The sequence below is a fragment of the Vombatus ursinus genome, unplaced genomic scaffold, assembly GCF_900497805.2.
Source record: "Vombatus ursinus unplaced genomic scaffold, bare-nosed wombat genome assembly UNPS02014826.1, whole genome shotgun sequence".
NCBI classification, from domain to species: Eukaryota; Metazoa; Chordata; class Mammalia; order Diprotodontia; family Vombatidae; genus Vombatus; species Vombatus ursinus.
The window spans coordinates 11,218,565-11,244,775 of record NW_020954604.1 but is presented as its reverse complement, the minus strand read 5'-3'; the positions used below and the strand labels follow the sequence as shown (position 1 = coordinate 11,244,775).

The following is a 26,211-nucleotide window of genomic DNA, read 5'->3' as shown; positions in this document are numbered from 1 at the left end:
GTGGGTCCAGGTACGCAGAAGTAGGCCCCCTGGGACGTCGCTGGCCACAACCAGTCCCGGAGAGGTTTCTTGTCCGCGTGACCGGAGGTAGACTCCGCCCCCAGGAGCCGTCAAAACAATTGCCTTGAGCGCCGGCCATGTTGGATTTAAGGGGGCAGTACTGGCGGGGTAGCGGGCGGACCGACGGACCGACGGACGTGCCAAGGGTGAGTCTCTGGCAGAATTCCCTCTTCTCCCTTCCTCTCCCCCCAGCTAGAGAGGCTGGGGACCCAGATCCCACCCTGGCACCCTAGGGCAAAGAGAGACACCCCCGGAACAGATAGACGGACACACCCTCACCTCCTCCTCTCCCGAGGACGGACACCTAGAGACGCTCGCTTCCTTCTTGAACAGACCGATGGACATATACACAGCCTCAATCCCTCCTGGGACCAACGGACACCTCACCCCTTCTTGGACAGACACATAGACATGCGCACTCTCACCTCCTCTTTGGACAGACTGGCAGACACATGCACACATTCTCATCCCCTTTTTGGACAGACAGACAGATAGACAGATAGACAGACACACACAGACCCTCATTTCTTTCTTGGACAGAGAGTTAGACACACGTGTACACATTTTCACCCCCTCCTCGGACAGACAGACAGACACATACAGACCTTCACTTCTTCCTTGGACAGATGGGCAGACACATATGTACACATTTTCACTCCCTCCTTGGACAGACAGACACACACCTCCCTCTTCAGGTAAGAACCTCTTCCTTGGATAGATGCCCTCACTGTTTCTTAGGACACACAGACACACATACCTTTATTCTCCTTGGACAGACAGACTGTGTATGTATACTGTGTGTAAACATATACACATCCTCATCTCCTCTTTGATAGATATGGACATGCCCTCATTTCCTCCTAGGACAGAAAGATGCATACCCTCATCCTCAGCTAGGACAAATAGAAACATACACATCCTCACTCCCTCCTAAAGCAGACATACATATAAACATCTTCCTCCTTTCCTAGGACAAAGAGGCAGACAGACATATGCACATAATCGTTCCCTAGTAGGACGGACAGACAGACAGTTTCTCTTCTAATCCTTCTCTGTCCCAGACTTTTACCCACTCCCATGGGACAGGCGTGCATTTCCAGACAGATACCTTTCCCACCCCCCAAGACAGATAAACTTGGTCCTCTCTTCCTCTTGAACAGATAGATCCATAGTTATCACTGTTTCTTTAGGTGACACACCGTTAACTCCTTGGGCAACAGACAAATAGAATCCCCAGTTTTTACCTTGAGACATAATACATACATTCTGTCAGGTTAGAGAAAAGGTAACATATATAACTATTATATGTTACATATTATTATATAGCTACTATAACTATTATAGCTTCCAGGATAGACAAACCAACCTCCCCCCCCCCCCACACACACACTCAGACAGGTAAAGGGTTATGTGCCTTCTCTCCTCTCCCTACCTCATTCCCCCAATTCAGGGAGCCATACCTACTAGCGAACCTCAAAGACTCAGACTATTACGCCTTCTCTTACTCTTTGGCAGACATTCCGCTTTCCTAGTTTGTCTTGGGAAAATAAGACTTGAGTTTGCAGGTCAGTAAATGTTGCTCACCAGTACTGGGGAATTATCCCTTACTTTAATTGCCTGGGGTAGAGGCGGGAGGAACAAAGCAGAATGAGAGTGTCCTCTGCTGTTTCCACGTAAACAGACCCTTGTACTCACACCTCGCTCTAGGCACAAGGATCCTTCTTGACTAATAAACCTAGGGAAACAGAACTTTGCTCTTTCATGGGTTTCCAGGCAAGCTCTCTCCTTACTCATGCTTATTCCCCTTTAGGAGATCTGAACTCAGGGCTGACTTAGTGTTTCTTGGGGGAAATAGGGGAGATGGTTCTTTTGGAGGGTTTGGGGCCAGGTCATGTAGCAAAAAAAAAAAAAGGCATTTATTCTAGGTGGGGCTCTGTGACAGGTGCTCTTTATAGTTGGGGGAGGAGGTTGAGGCGGGACTGGACTCTTGGACTTTGTAGAGGGCGTCTCCCAGTCTGCTTAGCTGAGTAAGGTTCTTTCTGGCTCTTAGCTCCTGGCTTTTGGCTCCTGCCTCAGCCCTGCAGTCCAAGGCTCTGCCCTTGGTTGGGGTGATAGGGCTTGGGACAATGACTGGGCCATAGGGAAGAAGAGGGTAGAGAATAAGAATTGGAGAAGAAGCAGAGATAACCAGGGCTGAGTGAAGTTGGGATTAAGGCACCTTGAGTAACTAAGAGAAATAAAGGACTAAACCTTCATGGAGACAACTATGTCCAAGCCTTGCTGCTGAGGCCCCTCCAGTCTCTTTTACACTGTGAGAACTGTTACTTCTCTCTTTCTCCTTCTCTAGAACATAGTTATCAACTGTCTTTCTTTTGCTCTATTATTCCTTTCACTGACCTCCTTCACCATCTCCCTCTCTCTCAATTCCAAGTCCTGGTTTTTCCATTTAAACCCATTATCCCTCCCCTTTATATACCAGCCTCTTCCCTTCCACTTTCTGTAATGTTTGTGTATTTCTCCTGTTCAATACTTTCCTCAACTCTGAGGTCCATTGCTTCTCCTACTATGTCTCTTCTGCTGAACTTTACTCATCTCCAGTCTTAATCTCCATACGTTGAGTCTTGCTTTCCCTAGTATACTCAGTTCTCTTCTCTTACAGTCATAGCGATATCTCTTTGCCACAAAACAAAATTGTTACAGCTCTTTCTCTCTCTGTCTCTCTCTCTCTCATGATTTCTCCCTAGCCCAGGTTGGGATCCCCTAACCCAGGATGTCAGGGCTGGTTCTGGGACAGCGGGAAGAGCCACCAGTGCACCGGTTGAGCCAAGAGGAGATCCTGGGGAGCACTCGGCTGGTGAGCCAGGGTTTGGAAGCGCTGAGAAGCGAGCACCAGGCAGTGTTACAGAGCCTGGCTCATGCTATTCAGTGCCTGCAGCATGAGGGCCATGAAGCTGGACTGGTACATGAGAAGGCCCGGCAGCTTCGCCGTTCCATGGAAAACATTGAACTGGGTCTGGGGGAGGCACAGGTGAGATTGGGAAGACTGGGAAACAGAGGGCTGGAATGGAGGATAGGATACGAGTAAGATTTCAAGGGGAGGATGAGTGGGTTTGTGAGGAAAATTCGGGACAAAGAACTGGGAGAAAGGGACAGGAAAAAACTGAGGGAGGTATGTGTTGTGGGGACAGGAGGGTCAGTAAAAAGAGTCCTGACAATTTTATCTTTGTAATATCTCTCTTATATGCCCCTTGCTCACCTCTGACACCGTGACCACTCTGATGCAGACCTTCGGTACCTGACATCTGTACTATTGCAATAGTCTTTTGTCTGGTTTCCTTACTACAAATCTCTAGGCACTCAAATCCATCCTCTACTCAGTTGCGATCTTCCTAAAGCATAGGTCTGACCATGTCACCCTTCTGTTCAATAAACTCTAAGTAGTTCCCTTTTACCTCTAAGATAAATGACAAAATCCTCGGTTTGCTTTTAAAGCCCTTCATAATTTGGTCCCTTCCTACCTTTACAGTCTTAATACATCTTATCATCTTCTACTTTGCAATCCAGTGACACTGGCTTTCCTGCTGTTCCTCAGGCATGACATGTCATCTCCCCACTCCAGGCATTTTCCCAGGCTCTCTCCCTTGACCAGAATTCTACTCTTCCTCATCTCTGTCTTCTTGCTTCTCAACCTTCAAGTCTAAGCTGAAATCTCACCTTCTATGGGAAGCCTTCCTCGACCCCTCTTAATGCTAGTGCTTTTCCTCTGTTGATTATTTCCAATTTATCTTGTATATAGCTTATTTATACATAGTCATCTACATGTTATCTTCCCATTAGACTGTGGGTCTGGTGAGATCAGGGACGGCCTTTTTGCCATTCTTAGCACTTAGCACAGTGCCTGGTACATAGTATACACTTAATAAGTGCTTATTGACTTGATTTAAGTAAAAGAGATAAAGGACAGAGCAGAGGAGAGAACAATTGGGAGGAAAGAACAATTGGGCTAAACTGACTAGCTAAGAGTGCAGCTAGGTGGCACCATAGTGCACAGAGTACCAGGCTTGAAGTCAGGAAGACTCATCTCCCTGAGTTCAAATCAGGCTTCAGACACATACCAGTTGTGTGATCCTGAACAAGTCACTTAACCCTATTTGCCTCAGTTTCTCATCTGTAAAATGAGCTGGAGAAGGAGATGCCAAACCACTCCAGTGTCTTTGCCAAGAAAACCACAAATGTGAAAACCCCAACAAAGAGTTGGATACGACTGAAAAAATGACTCAACAAAAAGAAATCCCAGTAAGAAAGAGCACTTTCTGTTTCACATGGATCTGGCCTCTACATTTTTCTGTTCCATTGTACCCTGCTCTCTATTTTAGAGATCACCTAGTGCATTCCTTCATTTTATGAATGAGAAAACTAAGGCTCGATCTGTTGCCCTCCATCCATACACCTGATGGTTTTAATAGGCGTGTAGATTTAAAGATGAAAGAGAATTTAGAGGATGTTGAATCCAACCTCTTTCTTTTATAGAGGAGGAATATGAGACCCACAAAGGTGAAATGACTTTTCTAAGATCACACAGATAGTAAGTTGCAGAGCTGGGATTTGAACTCAAGCCCTCTAACTCCCAATCTAGTGTTCTTCCCACATTGCCACAGACCTTTCAGTCTAATCCTCTCTTCCCAGGTGATGCTGGCTCTGGCAAACCACCTGGGCACAGTGGAGTCAGAGAAGCAGAAGCTTAGGGCCCAGGTGCGGCGATTGTGTCAGGAGAACCAGTGGCTTAGGGATGAGCTGGCAGGTACCCAGCAGCGCCTACAGCGAAGTGAACAGGCAGTAGCCCAGTTGGAGGAAGAGAAAAAGCACCTGGAGTTTATGGGACAGCTTCGGCAGTATGATGAAGATGGACCACCTGTGGTAAGTAAGGTGGCAGGGAAAGGGCCACTAGGAACATAAGGGGGGAACCCAGTACCAGGGCTTGGGCAGAGGGTAGGCCAGTGACCAGGCACCAACAAAGATTTATTGAACTTCTACTATGTGCTTAGCACTGTGGCCAATAATAATAATAATAAGAGTTCATGTTTATGTAGCTTTTTAAGGTTTACAAAGAATTATTCTCACAACAGTCCTGTGAGGTAGATAGTACAGGTATTTGTCCCCATTTTACAGAAGAGGAAACTGAGGGTTAGAGAGGCCAGGTTGATTTATTCAAAGTCACATAGGTAGGACATGCCAGAGCTAGGATTCAAACCCAGTTATTTCTGGGTTCCATGCCCAGTACTTCTTATATTTTGCCACTTTGTAAGTCCTTCCAAGGTATTATTTTAGGGTATAATTTCATATTATATAATTTCACATACTTCCAGAGTATAATTTCATCACTGGAGGTGCTCCCTTTACCAGCATAGGTGACACCTCTTTTATATCTTGTTAGATGATCTCTGAGAGTTGAAGGGGCTAAAAAAAATCCACCAGTCAACAGGCAGCTGAACTTGAGATGACTCTCTCCAAAATTAGCTCGGCTGGTCCTTCGGACTGTCAGACACATAGTCCATCACATCTTTTCCAGTCAGACTCTTTGAGCCCTGGGAGGGAGACGGTACAAGAGGAATTGTCCACATTTTTACAAATAAATAAGGCTTAGGGAGGTTAGGTGATTTCCATGAGTTAAGCCACAGAACTAGGAAATGTCCAAGGTAGGACTCAAACCCAGGTGTTCTGCTGGGGCACCAAAGTAGGAGCTGAAGGCTTAAAATAGGGATAGGGAAGTTAAGTGTTTGAGAGAGAGGAGAGGTAGACCATTTGTGCTGAAGTGAAGGCTTCTAATTCTCAATAGAATTTCAATGGAAATTAGGTTGAAAAGGTAGGAGGGGGTAGTATTTCTTTTTCTTTTTTTTTTTTGCACTACGGATATCTTTTTTTCTATTCTTTTTTTTTTATGAGTTCTAAATGCACTGTCCCTTTAGCCTCTCCCCCACCCATTGAGAAGGTAAGCAGTATGATACTCACATATGTGAAGTCATGCAAACATTTCCATATTAGCCATGTTCTCCCCCTGCCCCCCACAAAAAGGCAAGAAAAATAAAGTGAAGAACAGTATGCTTCATTCTGCCCTCAGAGTTCATCAGTTCTCTCTCTGGAGGTAGATTGCAATTTTCTTCATGATCCCTTTGTCATGGATCATTGTATTGATCAGAGTACCTAAGCCTTTCACAGTTGATCTTGTTACAATATTGTGATACTATGTACAGTGTTCTCTTGGTTCTGCTCACTTTACCTTGCATCAGTTCATGTAAGTATTCCTAAGTTTTTCTGAAACCATGGGAGATAGTGCTTTAATAAGGATGATAGTCTTTATGGAGAGAAAGGATCTTGCCTCAAGGGAACAAAGTTAGACATAAGGAAGAACTTCTTAACAATGAGAGTCAGCCTTCACAAGTATAATCAAGGTCAAATTGCTTGCCTTCTCAAGGATGGGGGGAAGGAGAGAATCTGGAGCTCAAAGTTTAAAAAAATGGTTGTTAAAAATTTTTAATATGTAATTGGGAAATATTTAACAAAATAATAATAATTACAAAAAAACCAGTGAGAGTCAGTCAGCAAATCTACCTTGAGTATTGGGAAGGGTCTAGTGCTAGCCTAGATGCTTGGGGTACATGTTAAAGATCAGACACACTCCCTGCCTTCAGGATAGATGAAGCAGACACATAATCCACATAAGCACATACAGATCACTACAATGCTGTAATTACCTGAATTGAGTGGGAGGAAGGAAGTAGAGATTGTATTAACAAGTTGGGAAATGGGAGAGGGTTAATAAGGAAAAGCTTTCTGAAGGAGCCAGTTCATAAGTAGAATAATAAGGGAGGAGGTATATGACATTCTAACATGGGTGACCGTGAGCTGGGTTTTTAAAAATTCAAGAGACCACATTTGTTTAGGTTAAGTCCTGTCCTTCCTAGAATCAAAAGGATGGATGGTTTTGTAAGTTACGGATCCCACAAGTTAGTGGTCCTGTTGTACAGTTCCTACAGGGAACTCCTGTCAGGAGGGGATTTTTGCCATCATGTACTGCTTCAATTCTTCTAGGAGGAGAAAGAGGGCAACTCCAATAAGGATTCCCTGGATGATCTTTTCCCCAATGAGGAGGAAGAAGAGCCCAGCCATGACCGTGAGTCCATCCCTGGGGCTGGAGGGTAAATAAGATAAAAAGGAGAGCCTGTGCTCTCTGGCCTCAACTGCCTCTTGCAGATAGGCAGCTTAAGAGCCACCCACTTCTGGTACCATTCTTCTTCCTCATTCTTGCCCTGGTTCTGGCATAGCAGGGCATAGAAATTGGCATGGAGTATAAAGGGATTGGGGTGAGAAGTATAGGAAGTTATATGTGTCATTAAAAGGCACAGGCAGGGGAGGAGGTAAGAACTGAGAATGGACTTAGGGTGGGGACCATTGATGGAGGGAAAAGCCATGAGCTTGGAAGCAATGGGGATAGGGGTGGGCCTCAGGTGAGTAGAGGAGTCCTTTGTGGGCACAGTGCTGGCCTCTGAGATTGTGGGGTGGTGCTGTCCCAGTGCCCAAGGGCACTTCAGCTGCTCAGCACGGGGGTTATGAGATCCCAGCGAGGCTTCGGACCCTGCACAACCTGGTGATCCAGTATGCAGCTCAGGGCCGTTATGAGGTGGCAGTGCCACTCTGCAAACAGGCCCTAGAAGACCTGGAGCGCACCTCAGGCAGAGGTCACCCTGATGTAGCCACCATGCTCAACATCCTTGCCTTGGTCTATCGGTAAGGCTTACTCCTCACCCCCACACTCCCACCCCTCCCCCCATCATCCTAGTCAGTATACCTGTCTCACTCTGCCCTACTTGAGGCCCTGTTCTCCCTTTCTCAAGTTCCCTTAGGTCTTCCTGTTTACTACCAAAAACAAGAACAATAGACATTTATCACCTGCTATGTGCAGTGTACATAGAAAACTCAGGATGATGGAATGGTCCCCAGATCCTTCCTACCTCTTCCCCCAACTTCTACCTTTTTAACTCCTGTGTTTTAGGCCTTATGATTTGTTTCATTTCCCATTAGATGCCTATGTCTAAGCTCCCTATCCCCTATGCATCAGAGTCACTATCTCTTCTTGGCCTTCTACTCTTTCCTCAGGGGGAAGACCTGTCTTGTTCCATATACAGGTTTTGTGGTATCAGTGAGTCCTTCCCAGTAGTACTTACACCAGGCTTTCTGTCCTCCTAGTAGAAGGAGAAGCTTTTCTAGCTGTCCCCTATACCCCAAAGAAAAGAGGACTAAATATGAATAATGTGTGACTGATGGGGATGACCTGGGCTATCTAGAGGGAGATGGGATCATGCAGGTACAAGATGACCTATCCCCATTAACTCTGGGGTCCTGTCCCCCTGCAGGGACCAGAACAAATATAAGGAGGCAGCCCACTTGCTGAATGACGCCCTGAGCATCCGGGAGAGCACCCTGGGCCGGGACCACCCAGCGGTCAGCATCCTTTCCTCTTCTTCCCCTATCCCATCTTAGCATGTCTGATTTTCCTTTACACCTCTCAAATAGGGGGAGGGTGGGCTTAGGATAGCTACCCTCTAAATCCTATCAAGCTATCTCCTCAGTGGAGCCCATTTGCTGGAAAAAAAGATGAAGGGAATGAGGCATCCCTGGAGTGGCAGCTTCTGTGTCCCTAAGGGAAGTCCTGTACCCTTGGATTGATGGGTGCTTTGAGCTGTCTTTTGACAAGGATGGGGTTTTCTCCACAGGTGGCTGCCACTCTCAACAATTTGGCTGTGCTGTATGGGAAGAGGGGCAAGTATAAGGAAGCAGAGCCACTGTGTCAGCGAGCCCTGGAGATCCGAGAAAAGGTGTTTCCTTTCTCCTAGATCTGGGATTCTTTCTCTCTAGCCCTCCTCTATCTTCTTCATTCTGCCCCAGCCCTAGCCTTTTTCTCTCTGCTTTCTTCTTCAAGTCTTCCCCTTCTGGCTCATTTCCCACCTACCCCACGACCTGCATTCATTCTCCTCTGTTTGTCCCTGCCAGGTCTTGGGCATTGACCACCCAGATGTGGCAAAGCAGCTGAACAACCTTGCCCTCCTGTGTCAGAACCAGGGCAAATATGAGGCAGTAGAGCGGTACTATGGCCGGGCCCTGGCCATCTATGAGGGCCAGCTGGGGCCGGACAACCCGAATGTGGCCCGCACCAAGAACAATCTGGTGAGGGGAGGAAGGAAAAGGAAGAAAGGAGGACCCAGAGCCCCTCAGGCTATCAGAGTCCTCAGAATCCTCCTTAGTCTACCTGGTCATTCTCCTACTGGAGACACTGTTTGGTGGGAAGAGATGGGTAATAGCAGTCATGATAATTATGATAGTTAACATCTATATGACACTAAGGTTTGCAAAGCACTTTAATTTATGGTTTCTTTTGGTTAGGGTCATGACCTGGCAACTACCTGGTTATGTAGTGCTTCTACCCTTCTAGTTCTGTACTTTCTCTCATCTCCATCCCAGGGCTATGAGAAGTGGGCAAGAGCTGCTCCAGGATGTGGGAACTGGCTAATTTCAGAATTTACCAAGCCCTTCCCTGGGGGAGAAGGGGAAAGATAGAGTGATGTTTGAGGCTGGGGGTACTGGGAAGTTAGTGGTAAACTAGGGAAATGACAAGATTAGGAAGGCTAGATTTGGGGTAGAAGGTGGTGGAGAGAGATTAGGGGAGGGGCAAGGAAGTTGTTCTGTAACCTCTCTGAGAGAAACCTTGTTCCTCTCTCTTGACCTCCCTGTTCTTCTCATCTCTTATATAATATCCCATCTGTTCCTTTTGCTTCCTACCCCAGGCTTCCTGCTACCTGAAACAGGGAAAATATGCAGAAGCTGAGACTCTGTACAAGGAGATTCTAACCCGGGCCCACGTGCAGGAGTTTGGGTCTGTGGATGGTGGGTGTGTGGGACTTGGGGGTGGCCAAAGGGAAGAACGTGACCTAAAGCTACAGTGGCTCCCAGGGGTGACTTAGTCCTGCTGCCCAGAGGCAGTGTGGTCTGCCCCTGGGACCTGACTCCCTCAGACCCAGCCACATCCTTCTAAACTTTCTATTTCTTGTCCCATATGTTACACCCCCCCACCCCAGATGACCACAAGCCCATATGGATGCATGCAGAGGAGCGAGAGGAAATGAGCAAAGTGAGTGTGGGAGTACAGACCCTGGGACACTGAGGATAGCTTTGTCCTCATTTCTGTTTCATTCTTTTCTCCTGACCCCCCAAAGTCTCTTTCGCTGCCTCTATTGGCTCAGGGCACCTTCCACAGCCCAGATTGTGACACTGAGAATGCTTTAGCACTGTCCTCATTCACACCTCAAAAGCTTCCTTATCTCTCATGTTTCTCCCCATGCCCTTTTGCAGAACCGGCACCGGGATGGCATACCTTATGCTGAATATGGAGGCTGGTACAAAGCATGCAAGGTCAGCAGGTAAGAGGGATGCTCAGGGCCCAGTTGAGGTAGTTGAATAAGAATAGGCTTAGGCTATTTTCCTGTACCCCAGTAGTCTAGACTCCAGGTCCTCCCTCCCCCAGTCTTTCTCTTGTCTTCTTTCTGATATCATCTTTACAACCCCTTCTCTGATCCAACTTCCCTTCTCTGGCCTCACCACCTACAGCCCTACAGTCAACACTACCCTGAGGAATCTTGGGGCTCTCTACCGCCGCCAAGGGAAACTAGAGGCAGCTGAGACTCTGGAAGAATGTGCCTTGCGCTCCAGAAAACAGGTAGGAAATTAGAGAGGGAAGGAAATTGGGGGAGAGACACCCTGGGGATGAATAGCTCAGGCTCTTCTCTGGTTCAGTGGAAGTGGGAGGAGCAGGGAACAATTTTTTAAAATGAGGCTAGAATTAAAGAGGACATTGAGCCCACATTGTTTTCTAAGCTAAATAGGGCAGGGAATAAATACAGTGCTGGGCTGTGGAATCAGAGACCTGAGTTTAAATCCAGCCTTGACACATACTAGCTGTGTGACCTTGGGCAAGTCACTTAACCTTTGCCTGCCTCAATTTCCTCATCTGTGAAATGGGGATCATATAGCACCTACCTTTCAGGGTTGTTGTGTACTTGGCACAATAGTAAGTGCTATATTAATGCTTGTTTCCTTCTACCTTTTTTTTTTCACCAGGGGTCCAGACCCAATTAACACTTTGTTAGAAGGGGAAGAGGAGAGAAAATTTAGGGGAATGACCATTCACCTTTATGTGGGCTAAGCCATGAAGAGTCACATTGGGGTGATGATTGTAGGTGGGTGGTTTGTGGCTGGGGGTTGGAAAAACATCCTAAGGAATCTGTGGATCTGGAAAACTCTAACCTCTCCTCCCTTCCTTTTCCTGCCAGGGCACAGACCCCATCAGCCAGACTAAGGTAGTGGAGCTGCTTGGGGAGGCCCAGGAAAGCCCTGGAGCCAGTGTTAAATTTGAAGGGGGTGAGGAGGCCTCTGTGGCTGTAGAGTGGTCAGGGGTGAGTGATTTTTTTTTCCCCCTTTTCTTTTCCCCATACCTTGTCCCTTTGCTGCTCTTGGAGGTGTGTGGGTAGAACTGTTGGGCACAGTGTTGGACCTGAAATTATCCCTTCCCCCTTTCTGTTCTGCTTTGGCATTTTCTCTGTTCATGCCACATTCCCATCCGGGTAGAGAAAAGCTTTGGGTAACAGAATCTTTCTTCCCCTAATAGAGGAGAACCTGATCCAGGTCCAACCTTCCATGGGGCACAGAAGCATAGAGCTGGGGGTGGAATTGGGTGGGGGAGGTGAGAGTCTGCTGAGCCTCCCTGTCAGCTGCCCTCCCCTCCATCGGCCTCCAGGATGGCAGTGGAACCCTGCAGAGAAGTGGTTCTCTAGGCAAGATCCGAGATGTGTTTCGACGAAGCAGTGAAATGCTAGTAAGAAAGCTGCAGGGAAATGAGCCTCGATCCTCCAGGTACACACTGGGGTGGGAGGACAGCTAACTGGGTAAACAAGGCCTTTCCCGAGCTCCTCCCCTCCTTATGGCCAGGGCTCCCTGAAAAAAAAGTAAATATTGAAGAAGTACACAAGAAGGAAGGAGGCCTGTTGGCTGGCTGGGGAGGGGGAGTTCCAGGTAGAGGGGGGTGGGTGTGTAGCACAAGGGCAGGAAAAGAGAACCCATCAGAGGAGCAAGAACTGAGGGAAGGAACAAGGCAAGTGAAGAAAATGAGTGATCAAGTTGGCAATGGTGGGGGATCCTAGAGCTCGGGAAAGCTAGGCTCAGGAGACTCTCTTTTTTCCCTTACAGTAGCAACATCAAGCGGGCCGCCTCCTTAAACCATCTGAATCAGCCCAGCGAGCAGTCCTTTCAGGTGAGGGGGGTGCCTGGGTGGGAAGTAGGAAGGGGAGCAGCTGAGGAGGAGTCAAGTAAGGACCGACAGCCAGAGTCCAAGTAGAAGAGATTGGGGGGAGGGGGAGGGGAGTAAGGAATGGGGCCATCTGAGATCATTCAGATGGGAGGCATTGGAAAGGAGGGGAGAGAAGGCTAAGCATGCTTATTCTTGGGGGTTATCAAAGGGCATATCTGAGATGAAAGGTAGAGAATAAAGAAGTATGTACTTGCTGTGTACTTCTGGGGGAATGGACTCGGGTATGGGGGAGAGGGAATAAATAGAAACACTGAAAAAAGGTGACATTGGTTCAAGGGCAAATTACTACTTTAATGGGAAAGTGATCATCCACAGCAACAAATGATATGAAGACATGGTTTAGTAGAAAGAGCCATGGATTTGGGGTCCAAGTACCTAGGTTTGAATCCCAAACTCTGTTCCTTATTACCTGTGTGACTGTGGGCAAGTCATTTACCTTCTTGGGCTGCAAATCAGACAAATGAAGGGTTTGGACTCATGTTTTCCAAGTCCCTCACAGCTCTGAGGTCTGTGATCTACAGATAATATCCAAGCTATTTTCTTCACATGAATAGGACTTAAGGAAAATTCTAGGGGCCTGCTTTTAATGAAGGGCAAAAAACCCTCCCAAAACAACCCCTTCTTAAGCTTGAATCTTATAGCATATTCTAGGGACTGGGAGAAAAGAACAAAAGCCCTAGATATGAGATGGGTCACAACAGCCCATCCTTTGGGAGGAAAAATGGGCAGGCAGTAGGGATTTGGAAGGGTGGCCTGGCCTGATGGAGTGTGATTTCTTTCAGGGCTCCCGAGGCCTCAGTGCTAGCACTATGAACCTCTCTTCAAGCAGCTGACATCTGACTCCTTAGGATCTTCCCTACTGTGATTCTACAAACATACAGCATTCTCTGTGACTCCTGCCTCTACCATGTCCTAAGGAACAGACTGTCAGACCTTGGTGGACCAGTGGGGATGAAAACTTGTAAACTGCTGGGTTGTTCTACCCATTTGGGCTTTGGCTGCACCCTCAGGAAGGCCCTGCTGGGCCCCCTTTAACTCCTCTGCTGTCTTCTAGAGTAGGGCTAAATCCTCCAGGGACTGGATTAGGAAGCAGGTATGCCACAGGAATGGAGGGCTGAGGCCTGTTATCATTGTTTTAGTATGAAGGGTCTTTGGACTGGCCAAATTCCTATTCCTTGGCCTCTCTTTTCTCTATATGCTCCTTTTCTTCAGGTCCAACTATTTCACTTTTCTTAAATAAAATAATCAGGATACGAGTCTTCCACATTTGTCTTGGGGGAATAGGGTAGGATCCGGGGTAAATACTGGAGACCAGTGGAAAAGGGAGAAGAGATGATCATGTACTTAGAAAGAGGAGGTATAAGTGGCTAGATAATGTAATGGCTAGAGCGTTGGCCTAGGAATTGGGAACACCTGAGTTTGAATTGTACCTCAAACACTTACTAGCTGTGTGACTCTGGGCAGGTCGTTTGACTTCTCTGAGTCTCAGTTTCCTCATTTATAAAATGGGAGTAGTAACAGCACCTACTAGCTTGTTGTGAGGGTCAAAGGAGATAACATATGTAAAGTACTTTGCAAACTTTGAAGCACTGTATAAATGTTAGCTATTGTTTTTATTGGTATCTGTCTTTTTTCCTTATCCAGTTTATCTTGTGAGGTCTTCAAGGATGCCAGTGAAGGGTTTGGGGGTTGTGTTGAAACTCATATCCTCTAAGATTGAGGTTGGGGACATAGGAAACTTATTAGCAAGACTTGATTGTCAAGGATTTGCCAGGAAGAGCTCTGTAAAAAGTATGAGCTGTAAAGAAAACTGGCTCTCCCATGTGGTGGCCATGTGGGTCCCTAGAGTTCTGTTACTGGGGCAGAGGGAGAGCTGTTCACCCAAAGCTCTGGGATTCTGGAAGCCCTCCCCCCACCATCCTCTCAGCTTAAGGCTGGGCGGAAGTGAAGGCTAAGCTGGACCCCTGCAGTCCTGGTCCCTCTCTCCACTCCATAGCCACCCCCATTCCCAGCCTACTGGAAAAGAAGACACTGTGATCTCTCCCAGCACATCCTGAAGGAGTGAGCAGCAGCTGGAGCCTATCTTGTGGAGTCTGTCTCTTGCACACCCTCCTCCTACACCCCTTGCAGCTCTTACAACAAAGGAAGAATGTGTGTGTGGGGAGGGGAGGGGGCCACTGAGAGGTTTGGAAAAAGGGCTACGCCAGGCAGACCCACCACTAGAGACCTAACCAGCCACCCCACCCCGGTCATGGAGGCTTCCTGCAGCTCACGTTGTCCACTAATGGACTTGGGACTGAAGTTGTCTGGCTAATAAGGTTCTGCTTGCTGCATTCCTGAGGCCAGCCTTTTCTAGCTTTAGGTTCAGATTGGTGCTGGGCCAGAGCCAGACCACAGCTTCCCTGTGGAGTCTTCTCCAGTTGGCAGCCATGTCCTGGGGGATTCAAATTAGCTTCAAGTCCTGAGGACACCAAGGAAACAGTGGTTCTAAGGTTGATGTAGGAGTTAAGGTTACTGGGTTACTCTCCCTGGACTAAACAACTGGTCTGAAATCACCCAACTCTTTGAGATTATTTTTCTTGGGGTCCCTGTTTGTAGTTTTTGAGGACAGCCCCAAGCCTGACCCATATGACTTAGTATACAATTCCTAGGGTCTCCTCCAACTGTCCAGTTCTCAAAAACAATTTCCCCATCATTCCCATCTCCCAAATGTGTCTCTCCCCGACTCTTCCCCTTCCCACCCAGGTCTCCTTTCTCTTCTCACTGTCCCCTATTCTCCCCACCTCTCTTCCTCACACTATTCCCTCTCACCTCCCTCCTTCCTCAATACGTTGTCTCCTATTCCCCCAAAGATCTCTCACATTGTCCTGCATCCCTCCCTTTCCTTCCCTGTACTGTCCCCCATTTCCTATCCACCCGGTCTTTTCCCACACCATCCTCCCCCCTCTCTTTTCTTTTCCCGTACCACCCTCACCTACTCGCCTCTCTATCCCCATTATCCGCCCCCCGCCCCCGCCTTCCCCCCCCCTTTTCCACATCATCTCCATCTTCCTCCTTCCCCCTTCACTGCCCTTCATCCCCACCAGGTCTTTCCCAGATCCTGCCCAATTTATGAAACTCTGAGGCTGAGGTTGAGGAGGTTCTAAGGGAGCCGGGCTCCGCACCACGACTAAGATGTGGGTTCTAAGGAGGCAGGGTACCAGGCTGACACGGAGCTGGGGGCTTGAGAAGGCGGGGCTCTAAATGGAGGCTTGGGTGGGGGGACTAAGGGGGCGGGGCTCGGCTCCCAACTGCGGCTGAGCGGGGGTGGGGGTGGTGGGAGTGGGCTTCTGAGAGGGCGGGGCGCTCTGCGAAGGCGGGGCTCTGGGAGCAGCCTGGGCGAGGGGTATCCTGAAGGGGCGGGGCTGCAGGGGGGGCGGGTTGCGAGGGGGGCGGTGCGCGCCGCCGGGACAGGGGTTCTGTGGGGGCGTCGAGGGGCGGGGCTTCCCTTGGCGGCGGCGCGCGGCTGCGGGCTGCTCGGGGGACTGGGCGCGCGGGCTCGGCTCGGCTGCTCTCGGCACAGCTCGGGCTCCGGCGGCGGCGGCGGCGGCGGCGGCGGCGGCGGTCCGGCCCCGGCTCCGGCTCCTAGCAGCAGCGCCTTCGCGTCCTGCCCCGCGCGGCGGAGCCGCTCCCCGCTCCCTCTCTTCCTCGTTCGTCCTCTCCTCTAGAGCCGGCCGCGATGGAAGCGGAGCCGGGGGCCCCGGGCAGCTCCCGCCGGCCGCCGCTGCTCGGCTTTCTCCTGCTGCTGGGTGGTGAGTACTGAGGGAGCGGAGCGCCCTGGGGAGGAGAGCGCGGGGTGCGGAGCGGGGCCGGCGCCCAGGGGGAGAGCGCAGGCAGCCCACCTGGGCAGCGGCCTCTCCCTGCCCGAGCCGGCACGGCTCTGCCGTACCTGCCGGGAGAGACCTGGCCCGGGCGCCCCTCCTCCTGCCTCCACGGCGGGCTGCCGGGCTCCGGGGGCCCGAGTGGGGAGAGCCGCAGAGCCCTACCCGCTTGGGGCCGGCCGCCTGGCGGGGCGGGGTGATGCCCGGCTCCGGGCGGAGCCCTTTCTTTGGGGAGGTGGGATGCGCTCGGGGGGTGCTGGAGCTTCCTCGCAGCCATCCAGCCATCCATCCATCCATCCGTCCGCCCCAGCGCGGATGGACCTTTGTTAAGCCGGTCCGGCTCCCTCCTCCTTCCTTCTGCTAAGCAGCGATCTGGGATTCTGGGAAGCGCGCACCGAGGGGACGGACTAGGGACCCCCCCCGCTGCCCATCCGGGGCAGCGAGCCCCCTGCCCGGCTCCCGGAGGAGCTGCTCAGGCCGGCTGGGTACGGGCTGTGCACAGACTGCCGCTGGCACCAGGGAGTTACGGTGGCCCCTGCCAAAATCGGGCATGATTGGCCCGGGGAAGAGGTGGATAATGAGGTCGTAGGCGGTTGCTCAGTTGGGGATTTGACCCCCTTCCCCAGTCTCCATTCTGCCTTGGATGGTGGGGGCCAAGGCTGAAAAAAGCTCATACCTACTGGCCCTTTTCGTTCTATTTATCTAGCCTTGGATTGGAAGGTACGAGCAGAAAAGTTTATCCCTTCTCTCCTTGTAGGTCCCAGGCACTTTCGTTTGAGGTGTGTGTGTGATCTCTATCATTTGGTGTCCTATATTTTTTAACACTGTCCTGAATGTACCCTTTCCCATTTTTCCCCCAAGCTTGTGGCCATCCTAATTGCTGGCTTGCTCACACCTAAGAGGAGCTGGTTCAGAAGAAGCAGAGAATTCTGGAGCAGCATTGAGATAGTTGGCCTTCTTGACCCATAATAGCAGCTGCTCCCTGAGACCTTGTGCTCCCTGTGAGATGAAGTTTCTGGCAGTATTCTTGGCTTTCTGCTTGTCCTGCACGTTTGACCCAGTCATATTTGTGACACCTGTTTAGTGAATTTGACTGGGGGGGGGTTTAGAGGTGGTGAATTTCTGTTATCTTTACTTTTTGTGCCTCAGGTCATAGGACTTGGTGGAAGCAAAGGAGAAACAAGTGTTTACACATAAAGGTAAAGGAGTCCTGGGTTACTTCTAGAACTGTCTTAGACCCCTTGAGGAATGTGATTGGTGTATTGGTTATTACATATGGCTGGGTCCACATCTGTTCTGAAAGGAAGTTTGGTGGTTGTTTCTGTGATCGAGTCCTCTAACCATATGGGAAAAGGCTGTCTTCTAGGCTCTGCCTTTTAGTACTTTTTTTATGCTGTGATGGCTCCTCGAAAGGAGTGTTCCAGGAGTTCTAGGAGTGGGTATTCTTGTGGAACTGGAGCCTCAGTGCCCATGTACAGCAAATGCTAAATTCCTTCGGTGAGGAGAAGACCCAACTCCTCAGATGTTAATCCTGTGACGTTAGTGTGTGGTGGTGGAGGGGAGGGAATGGGGGGGGTACCGAGAGGGAGCTCAAGGAATGGGACATGAGGTCTGGAATCTCTTGGTGTGTGTGTGTGTGAAGGGGAAGCTGCCTTGTGCTCAACAAAGGAACATTTTAATGAGAGCCTTAAATCAACTCCACCAAATGGGCCTTGGTGTGGAACCTGTCCATGTGCTGTAAACAATCACAGCCCATGGCCGTGGCCATGGCGCCTGTTGTCCTTAAGTGAAATCCGGGGCTCAACACACCCCTGGACAGCATGACTTCAGGGGGCAGTGATTTTTTTTAATAGATCACAGCAGAATTTTCCATCTCATTGTTTAACTACGTAATTAATTAACAAGACTTTGCATGGAGAGACCCCAGAGTATTAATAAGGCCAGAAAGAGAGGGGCCCAGGCAGCTGGGCTTGTTGTGGATTAGGATGTTTTGAAGTTTGAGTAATTATGAAGTAAATGGTCCAGTAACTTTCCAAACTTTGAGATCCCTGTTGTGATAAATATGGTAGAAGAGAAGAGGGATTTCTCTTTTGGAAACTCAGTTCCTGAACTAGTCAATTTGGCTTCTCAGTCGCTCTGCCATTTACTTCCCAAAGCCCTTGCTTCTTGGAGAGGTGGGGGGCACACATAAAATGGCTCTCCATTCTGGGCCTGATTGGTCATTACTTTATGACCATATTCAGGCAGCTCTAGGAAACCCTGTGAATAGGTTTTCTGAGAAGTTGGGGAGGGGTAAGAGAATCGGGGAGTGAACCCTCCAACTCATTCTATACCAGATGGACAGATCAGTCTTGCTAGAATACTGCTTTTTATCATGTCACTTCCCTATTCTAAAATCTTAAATGGCTCCCCACTATCTTTAGGATTTTTCTTTTGGCATTCAAGCCTTCTGCAGTCTGGTCCAAATCTACCTTCCTTTTTTTTTTTTTAATATCCATTAAAAAATTCCTCACTATTCCCTTATATAAGCCAAACTGTACTACTCAGTTTTCTGAATGTGAGCATGCCTTCAAACATAGGCTTTCATTGTAAAATGAGGGCATTAGGCTAGATGACTTCTAAATTCCATTTAGTTCTAACATGCTAAGATTCTGTAGATGTCTTCCCTCCCCTTCTGTGTCTACTGAAATCCTCCAATTTCAAATCTTACCACCTTAGATAATCACCCCAGCAAAAACAAAAAGCTGTCTCAGTCCGCTGAACTCCTACAGGACATCTGTACCACTCATGTAGCTTTCATTATTTACCACCTAATATAATTATTTGTGGACATGTTCTCTCCCTTACTAAAATGGAAACTCCTGGAAGGGAGGGACTGTCTTACAGTTGTTCCCTCTGGGTCCCACAGTGCTATGCTTGTGATTGGTGGTTGTAAATACTTGTTAAATGAATGGATATTTTGGGTGACTGCCTAAGAATAATAATAATAATAATAATAATAATAATAATAATATTTAACATTTGTATAGCACTTACCATGTGCCAAGCACTGTGCTTTCATCTCACTTGAGCCTCACCACAACCCTGGAAGGTAGGTGCTATTTTATTTAAACCATTATATGGTTGAGGAATCTGAGGCAGACAGGCTAAGTGTCCAGAGGAAGAATTGAATTCAGGTCTTCCGACTCCAGGCTCAGCACTCTATCCACTGCACCACCTCAGTAGCCCTAGGCAAAAGGTTCAGTAGACAGAGATAAGTGTATCATCACCCTTTCTTCCTCTTTGATTCTCCTTCCACTGGTTGGGTTTCCTGGTGGGAGCTTTTGTCATTTATATTCTCTCTCCAATCTCTGGACTCAGGTTATCCTGCTCACTTTGCCATATCAAAGAAATAAACCTGCTTTGCCATTTGGGTTCCTCTTGTGTATTCTGGTACCCACTGAGGCTTCTGGGCACCAGGTTTTTGCTGCTTTGAAGGAACGGAAAAAGCACTAGGCTTGGGAGTCACTATACTTAAGCTGGGGTCCTGGTTTTGCCACTCTTAAGTTAGACGACCTTGGGAAAGTCACCTTGCCTTTCTGAGTTTCCCTATCTGTGAAATGGTAGAGTTGGGCTAGATGGCTATAGGATCATCAGTTTAGAGCTAGAAGGAAATTTAAAATTTAAAATACTCATTTTACAAATTATTGAAAACTGGGATTCAGAAAGTTTAAGAAAGTCACACAGGTGAGTAGCAGAGCTGGGATTGTCATTTAGGTTCTGTGATTCTTAGTCCAGAGCTCTTCCATTGTACAAGTCGATGAGTCTTTTATTCTATAGGCTAGAGTGAACTGTGTGTCCCCCCCCCCCCATTATAGGCCTGCTGTCCCCGAGAGAAACACAGAGGAACCAGACCACGCCACAACATACCCCTAATACTGTACTAACACTGCACTAGACTGTAGGCTAGGCTTAGTTAATACGATGCCATACTAATACTATACTACACTTATACTAGACTAGATTAGACTATGTTGTTGTTGTTCAATTGTGTCCGACTTTTCTTGACCCTGTGAACCATACTGTGCATGAGATTTTCTTGGCAAAGATAATGGAGTGGTTTACCATTTCCTTCTCCAGTGGATTAAGGCAAACAGAGGCTAAGTGACTTGCCCAGGGTCACACAGCTAGTAAGTGTCTGAAGCTGGATTTGAACTCAGGTCTTCCCAACTCCAGGCCCATTGATCTCTCACGAAACCACCTAGCTGCCGATATACTATGCTTACATTAGACTAATACTATACTATACTCATTCTGTACTTAACTGTACCATATTAATACTATATTATATGCTTTCATCAGACTAATGCAATACCATGCTTATAAAAGACTAATACTGTATTATACTCTACTAATTTAGATTCACTATATTATTGCTAATTTATGTCTACTCTGTTATACTCTACTAATACTCTACTATATTGTACTAATACTACATTTAGAGGTACTTATACTAATACTACACTATACTATATTATACTATACTACTTTTAATTTTTTAGTTTTAGGAGCACATCTTTGATTTCTTCTGTTTAGGAAACTCTTGTCGAGAAAACTTATCAATGCTGATGGCAACCACTCTGCAATTTAACTATCAGGAAATAGCCTGGGGCACTGAGGGTTAAGTAACCTGACAAAGGCGCACAGCCAATATATGTCAAAAGGCTGGACTTGAACTCAGGTCTTCCTGTTCCACGATTTCCAACCACTCTGCCACATTACCTCATCTTCTTTTCATAGATTCAGAGATTGTCAAAATTGGAAGGGAATATAAAGAACATTTAGTCCAGTGCCTTCGTTTTACAGCAGAGAAAACTGAGGCCCAGAATGATACTCTTGACTTGCTAATATTCAGAGAGTTAGTTGGTAGCTAAGTGAGGAATAGAACCTTGTCTCCTGACTTCCACCTTGGGGCTCTTGCCACTTGGCATCATACTGTTTTTCTACTGAAACTCAAGAGTATTGATATTTACCATTAAAGAATTTATAACTTAGCGATTTGATTTTATGTATGTTACTTTAAGACTTGACCTAAGGAAGGGAATTTCCAGTTATTGTAGCTGTATGCTCCAGTATGTAGGCATTCACTATTTGTGTACTAGGGGCAGCTTCAGATCTTACTAACTGTGTGGTTACTTAACCCTATTTGCCTCAGTTTCCTAATCTATAAAATGAGCTGGAGAAGGAAAATGGCAAACTATTCCAGTATCTTTGGCAACAAAATCCCAAGTGGGGTCATGAAGAGTTGGACTGACTGAAAGACTGAACAACAAAAATTTGTGTACTGTTTCCACTTAGTTTGGTGTTGGTATCATTGCCTCAGCTACATTTTTGTATCAACTCTTTTAGCCTGTGCCTAAAGGCCAATAGCTTTCATTATTGTAGCATTAGGACATATGTACTAAGCACCCAGAAAGAATAAGATATAGTAAAGTCTATTGTAGACTTCTGGAAAAGTAATAGGAGAGAAACTGACTTTGGTACCCTTGTGTTTCCTCCAGTTAAGGAGCTGTTACTTCTTCTTTATATCTTTAAATCTGGTTACTGAAGATAAAAATTACCTTAGGTGATCTGCATTCATTTTATGATTTATTTTGCCTATTAGTCATATTTTTTATTGGAAAACAATCTTTTGCTTCTTATATATGTAATTTTTAGAAGTTTGCAGCATTCCTAAGTACAATTTAAAAATTCTCAGGGCCAAATCTTTACCCAGAGGAACACAATTGTAATTTTAATAACCAGCCACTCAGTGAGGAAATTGCATTTATTATGTAGAAATTGGATTCAGTGAGCAACTTTGAAAGAACACATCTATTGCATACAGTGAAGTATGTCTTTACTGGGTTTTGCCATGGTGTGTTCATCTGGTCATGTTTAACTGTGGGGGGAGGAGTAGAGGGAGGAAAAGTAAGGAGGGGAGAGAGAAAGAGAGGGAAAGAAAGAGAGATCGATTGCCTTTCAGGGACCCAGTTTTCCCATCTGTGAAAATGAAGAGGTTGGTTGGAATAATCTCTAAGGTTCCTTTCATCCAAATTTTAAGACCTGTCACCATCAGTGAGTATGCTTTGTGATCCTGACCAAGTGATTAACCTCTGTGGGCCTCAGTAGTCCCATCTTTAAAAGGAGGGCTTTGAGCTTAATGACTTCCAAGGTCTAGATCATCTATTGCTTCATTTTTTGGATTTGATTGGATGTGAGGAATTACTGCTCTCGACTTCAAATGTGAAAGTCAAGAGAAACTTGACAAGTCAGCTCCATGGAAGAAAGGGTTATTCATAGGGTTGAGTGTCCTTGGCTTGCCTTGCCTGCCTGCTCTTCTGGCCTTTTTCTTCTAACCTCAGTAACATGTGCCTTTTTTTCTGTGTCCCCTTGGTGCTCTATTTATGAATTAAGAGAACCAGGCAGCTCTGGTTAGAGGCTTGGGTCCAGTATTGCTGTGGTTAACTCCTTAAGTCTTATCCATTACCTGCTGGGCTTGATCTTTCTCTCCTGTATTCTTTGTGGTACTGTTGCCCTTCCCCTCATCCCCCCAGCTTCCATTTATCTAGATCTGGTCAAAGTGCCCTCAGTATAGCGGGACTAGATTCCTATCTTGGGGCAGCTGAGTTCACTATATTCCAATATGCATTCATGCCAACTCCAGCCCTATGGCACTCTGGTGGAGCCTGCACAGCACAGCTAATCAGTGGTTTTAGGAAGCCTTGTGTAGCATGTCACTTTTTCCGCCCTCTTTTCTTCTCCATATTTAAGACATTTCTCGGTCATGCTGTCAAGAGGCAGTGTATGTAGCCAGAAGGCAACTTGGCTCCAGGGGCTAATGAACTTGGACCTGGCAGCTCTTCCTGGAGTCAGAGTCATTGAATCGCCAAGCACCCTTTTCCCCCTCTGGATTAGTTCTGTGGATAATTCAGGAAGCCTTACATAGCACTTTGGTGCTTATCAGGTAGTATTGTACTTTAGAGTTTCTGGTGTCTGTGGTTATTTTCCTCCTAGACTGGAAACCCCTCATGGAGCTGGTATCTGAGCTTTGCATTTTCCCTAGTGCCTGGCACAATGCTCTGCAGCTAGGAGGCATTTATTCATTGAATGACTGAATGAAGAGAATCAGTGAAACTTGATTTTTTTTAGGAACTGGGCAGAGTCTTGGTTCCTATTTCTTAGAAACATAGTAACAGTAGTAACAGTGATTGGCATTTCAGTTTTCAAAGTGCTTTTTAGCCATTATCTCATTTGAACCTCAACATACATATTACCTCATTTGAGCACTACAGTTGTGATTATCACAATTTACAAATGAAGAAACTGAGGCTTAGAGAGTACGTGATTTGCCCAGGGTCACACAGCAAGTGTCAGAAGTAGGATTTAAATCCAGGTCTTTCTCACTTTAGGCCCACTGGCCCACATTGCCATTGTTGTTGTTGTTTTTGGAGGCAGTGGGATTAAGTGACTTGTTTAGGGTCACACAGCTAGCTTCTGAGCCCAGATTTGAACTCAGGTCCTCTTGGCTTCAGGCCCAGGGCTCTAGCCACTGTACCACCTAGCTGCCCATCAACATTGCCTTTGAGTAATGAGATGTGGTATATGAATTTATCAGCTTTGTTGAAAGCTGAGTGATGAAGGTTGTGAATCTTGCTTGTTGAAAGTGTAGAGCAACTCACTTGATCTTCTGGGCCTCAATTTCCTCATCTGAAAAAATAAAGGGGATTGCTCTCGATGACCTCTAAGGTCTTTTTCAACTCAAAATAGTAATTTGGTTTCATTACACAATTACCTTTTCTCCTGCCCAGGCCCTAGTCTGGGCTTGCCATGGTGTCGGGGGAAGGAGGCCAACATTTTATGCCTGTAGTCATAGTAAATTTCTTTAGTGCATGGATTGGTTAGAAGCTGGAGCTTAGAGATCTTCCAGTCCAATGCCCAGATTTTACATGTAAGGAAACTGAGGCTCAGAGAGAAAGGATTTGTCTCATCATTTTACAAGAAATTAGAAGACTCCACATCCAGTAACTTTCCAGGAAACTACATTGCCTTGCCTGGAAATTTTGGACTCTGAGTCAAATGATGAATGGGAGAGAGATCAAAATTATAGATTTCGAGGCAGTTGGAACTTAAGAGATCATCTAATCCAACCTTTTCATTTTACAGATGGAGAAATTTAGAGCCAGAGAGCCTTGACTAGCCCATGGTCACTAAAAGTAGGAAGTGTCAGAGTAGGGATTTGAATCCGGGTTCTTTGTCTCCTTATTCAGGGACTTTTCCACTGATAATATAAAGGAAGAGAGCACTGACTTGAAAGTCAAGAGGGGTGCTGTGGTCCTGATTTTTGTCACTATCTCATTGTAGAACTTTTGCAAACCCCACTCTCTGGGCTTCAGTTGTTTTTTTTTTTTCTTTCACCTATAAAATTAGAATATTCTTATGGTGCAAGACAAGATTCCTGGTAAGAGCATTCATAGGGTCTGGCCATTAAGAACCTAGGTTCAAAATCCGAGTTTGCTACTTTCTATCTGTATAAGCCCTTTCTGGATCTCAGTTTCTTTCCTTGTGAAATGAAGGGGTTGGACTGTTCATAAGGCCCTTTCTAGCGCTGCCGTTTTAGGATTCTAATTAATTATTGAACACACTTGCTATTTGCCAGCATTATGCCAAGGGTTGTGTTGGGGGAAGGGCAGGCCTTCGGGGAGAGGACTGAATGGGTCAGGTTCAGAAATATACAATTCCTTAATACTCCTTTAACTGGGGAAGTAAGGCAGACATAGACACAACCAGATAAGGAACTCTGTAAGGGACTTCTGTCATTTAGTTCAACCCTTCATCTTATAGAGATCAATCAATACATATATATTGAACTCCTGTGTACCAGGTATTGCTGATACAAGTACAAAGAATAAAACCGTCTCATATTCACACCACATATTGCAAAGAATGAAACAGGTCCTATTCACATTTTAACTGGAGAGACAACTTTTGGTGCTGTTCAGTCATTTCAGTCGTATTCAACTCTTTGTGACCCCATTTGGGCTTTTCTTGGCAAAGATATTGGGGTAGTTTGCCATTTCCTTCTTCTAGCTCATTTTACAGATGAGGAAACTGAGGCAAACAAGGTTAAGTGACTTGCCCAGGGTCACACATCAGGTAAGTGTCTGCAGCTGGATTTGAACTCAGGTCTTAAGGCCCCTCAATCTATCACTTTGCCACCTAGCTTCCCTGGAGAGACAACATGTAAATATAAAAACATGTACAGCATAAATATAAAATTTGTTCACAAACACATACGCCAAGTAGTTAAGTACAAGGTAGTTTGGGAGGAAGGTCACTAGCACTTGGGGAGATCAGGAAAGGCTTCATGAGAAGATGGTTCCTGAGCTGCATTTTAAAAGAAGAGGGAAGTGTGGCTAGGTTGCGAAGTGGATAGAGCACTGGCCCTGGAGTCAGGAGGACCTGAGTTCAAATCTGGCCTCAGTCCAGACACTTGACACTTACTAGCTGTGTGACCCTAGGCAAGTCACTTAACCCCAATTGCCAAAAAAAAAAAGAAGAGGGAGACAGGATGAGGTGAAGACAAGGAGGGGGTGGCATGGGGCACAGCCACCGCAGAGTCATGGAGATAGGGAAATGGAGTGTTGGAGATGAAATGTCTTGAGTGAGGAATAGAGAGAAGAAGGCCAGTTTGATTGGATTTCAGTGTGCAAGAGGAAGGATAACCTTCAGTGAGGCTGTGCATGTAGGGGAACTTTAAAAGCTCACTGGAGTTTATAGTTTATCCTCGAGGGTAGATGGATGGATAAGTCACACACACACACACACACACACACACACACACACACACACACACAC

At 46.9% G+C, this 26,211-nt stretch overlaps 3 protein-coding genes across 6 annotated transcripts in view; all 3 read left to right on the top strand.

Annotated features, from left to right (window-relative positions):
- The first annotated feature begins 99 nt into the window (after window positions 1–99).
- Window positions 100–13,731, top strand: KLC4 (kinesin light chain 4). Of its 4 annotated transcripts, none has more exons than XM_027838349.1 (16): window positions 100–206; window positions 2,805–3,088; window positions 4,747–4,977; window positions 7,150–7,231; window positions 7,632–7,845; window positions 8,472–8,559; window positions 8,832–8,933; window positions 9,109–9,282; window positions 9,900–9,999; window positions 10,191–10,243; window positions 10,465–10,532; window positions 10,720–10,828; window positions 11,442–11,564; window positions 11,906–12,021; window positions 12,355–12,418; window positions 13,258–13,731. In XM_027838349.1, exons 2-16 carry the CDS (start codon window positions 2,831–2,833, stop codon window positions 13,306–13,308), a joined length of 1,833 nt encoding a protein of 610 aa, XP_027694150.1. In that variant the 5' UTR covers window positions 100–206; window positions 2,805–2,830; the 3' UTR covers window positions 13,309–13,731. The 4 variants fall into 4 exon arrangements, 2 of the variants coding, with proteins under 2 accessions (XP_027694150.1, XP_027694151.1); XM_027838350.1 differs by having other exon boundaries at window positions 122–206; window positions 2,810–3,088; XR_003566993.1 differs by lacking the exons at window positions 11,906–12,021; window positions 12,355–12,418; window positions 13,258–13,731 and adding an exon at window positions 11,230–11,344 and having other exon boundaries at window positions 11,442–11,532.
- A 1,918-nt stretch (window positions 13,732–15,649) lies between these two features.
- Window positions 15,650–16,182, top strand: LOC114025044 (glycine-rich protein 23-like). The gene is made up of 2 exons (XM_027838364.1): window positions 15,650–15,671; window positions 15,707–16,182. The coding sequence occupies exons 1-2, from the start codon at window positions 15,650–15,652 to the stop codon at window positions 16,180–16,182; spliced, it is 498 nt and encodes a 165-aa protein (XP_027694165.1).
- Window positions 16,183–16,193: 11 nt separating this feature from the next.
- PTK7 (protein tyrosine kinase 7 (inactive)) overlaps window positions 16,194–26,211 on the top strand; it is an 88,134-nt gene continuing 78,116 nt past the window's right edge. Inside the window, exon 1 of the mRNA XM_027838439.1 lies at window positions 16,194–16,266. Coding sequence (XP_027694240.1) covers window positions 16,194–16,266 — 73 coding nt within the window. The remainder of the gene's footprint in view (window positions 16,267–26,211) is intronic.

Bases quoted from the DNA above. Each gene is read 5' to 3' on its own strand.
- KLC4 (XM_027838349.1), top strand. From the start codon at position 2,831: ATGTCAGGGCTGGTTCTGGGACAGCGGGAAGAGCCACCAGTGCACCGG. The intron at 4,978-7,149 runs GTAAGTAAGGTG...CAATTCTTCTAG, and splicing joins ATGAAGATGGACCACCTGTG to GAGGAGAAAGAGGGCAACTC. The intron at 12,022-12,354 runs GTACACACTGGG...TTTCCCTTACAG, and splicing joins AATGAGCCTCGATCCTCCAG to TAGCAACATCAAGCGGGCCG.
- LOC114025044 (XM_027838364.1), top strand. From the start codon at position 15,650: ATGTGGGTTCTAAGGAGGCAGG. The intron at 15,672-15,706 runs GTACCAGGCTGA...GGGCTTGAGAAG, and splicing joins GTGGGTTCTAAGGAGGCAGG to GCGGGGCTCTAAATGGAGGC.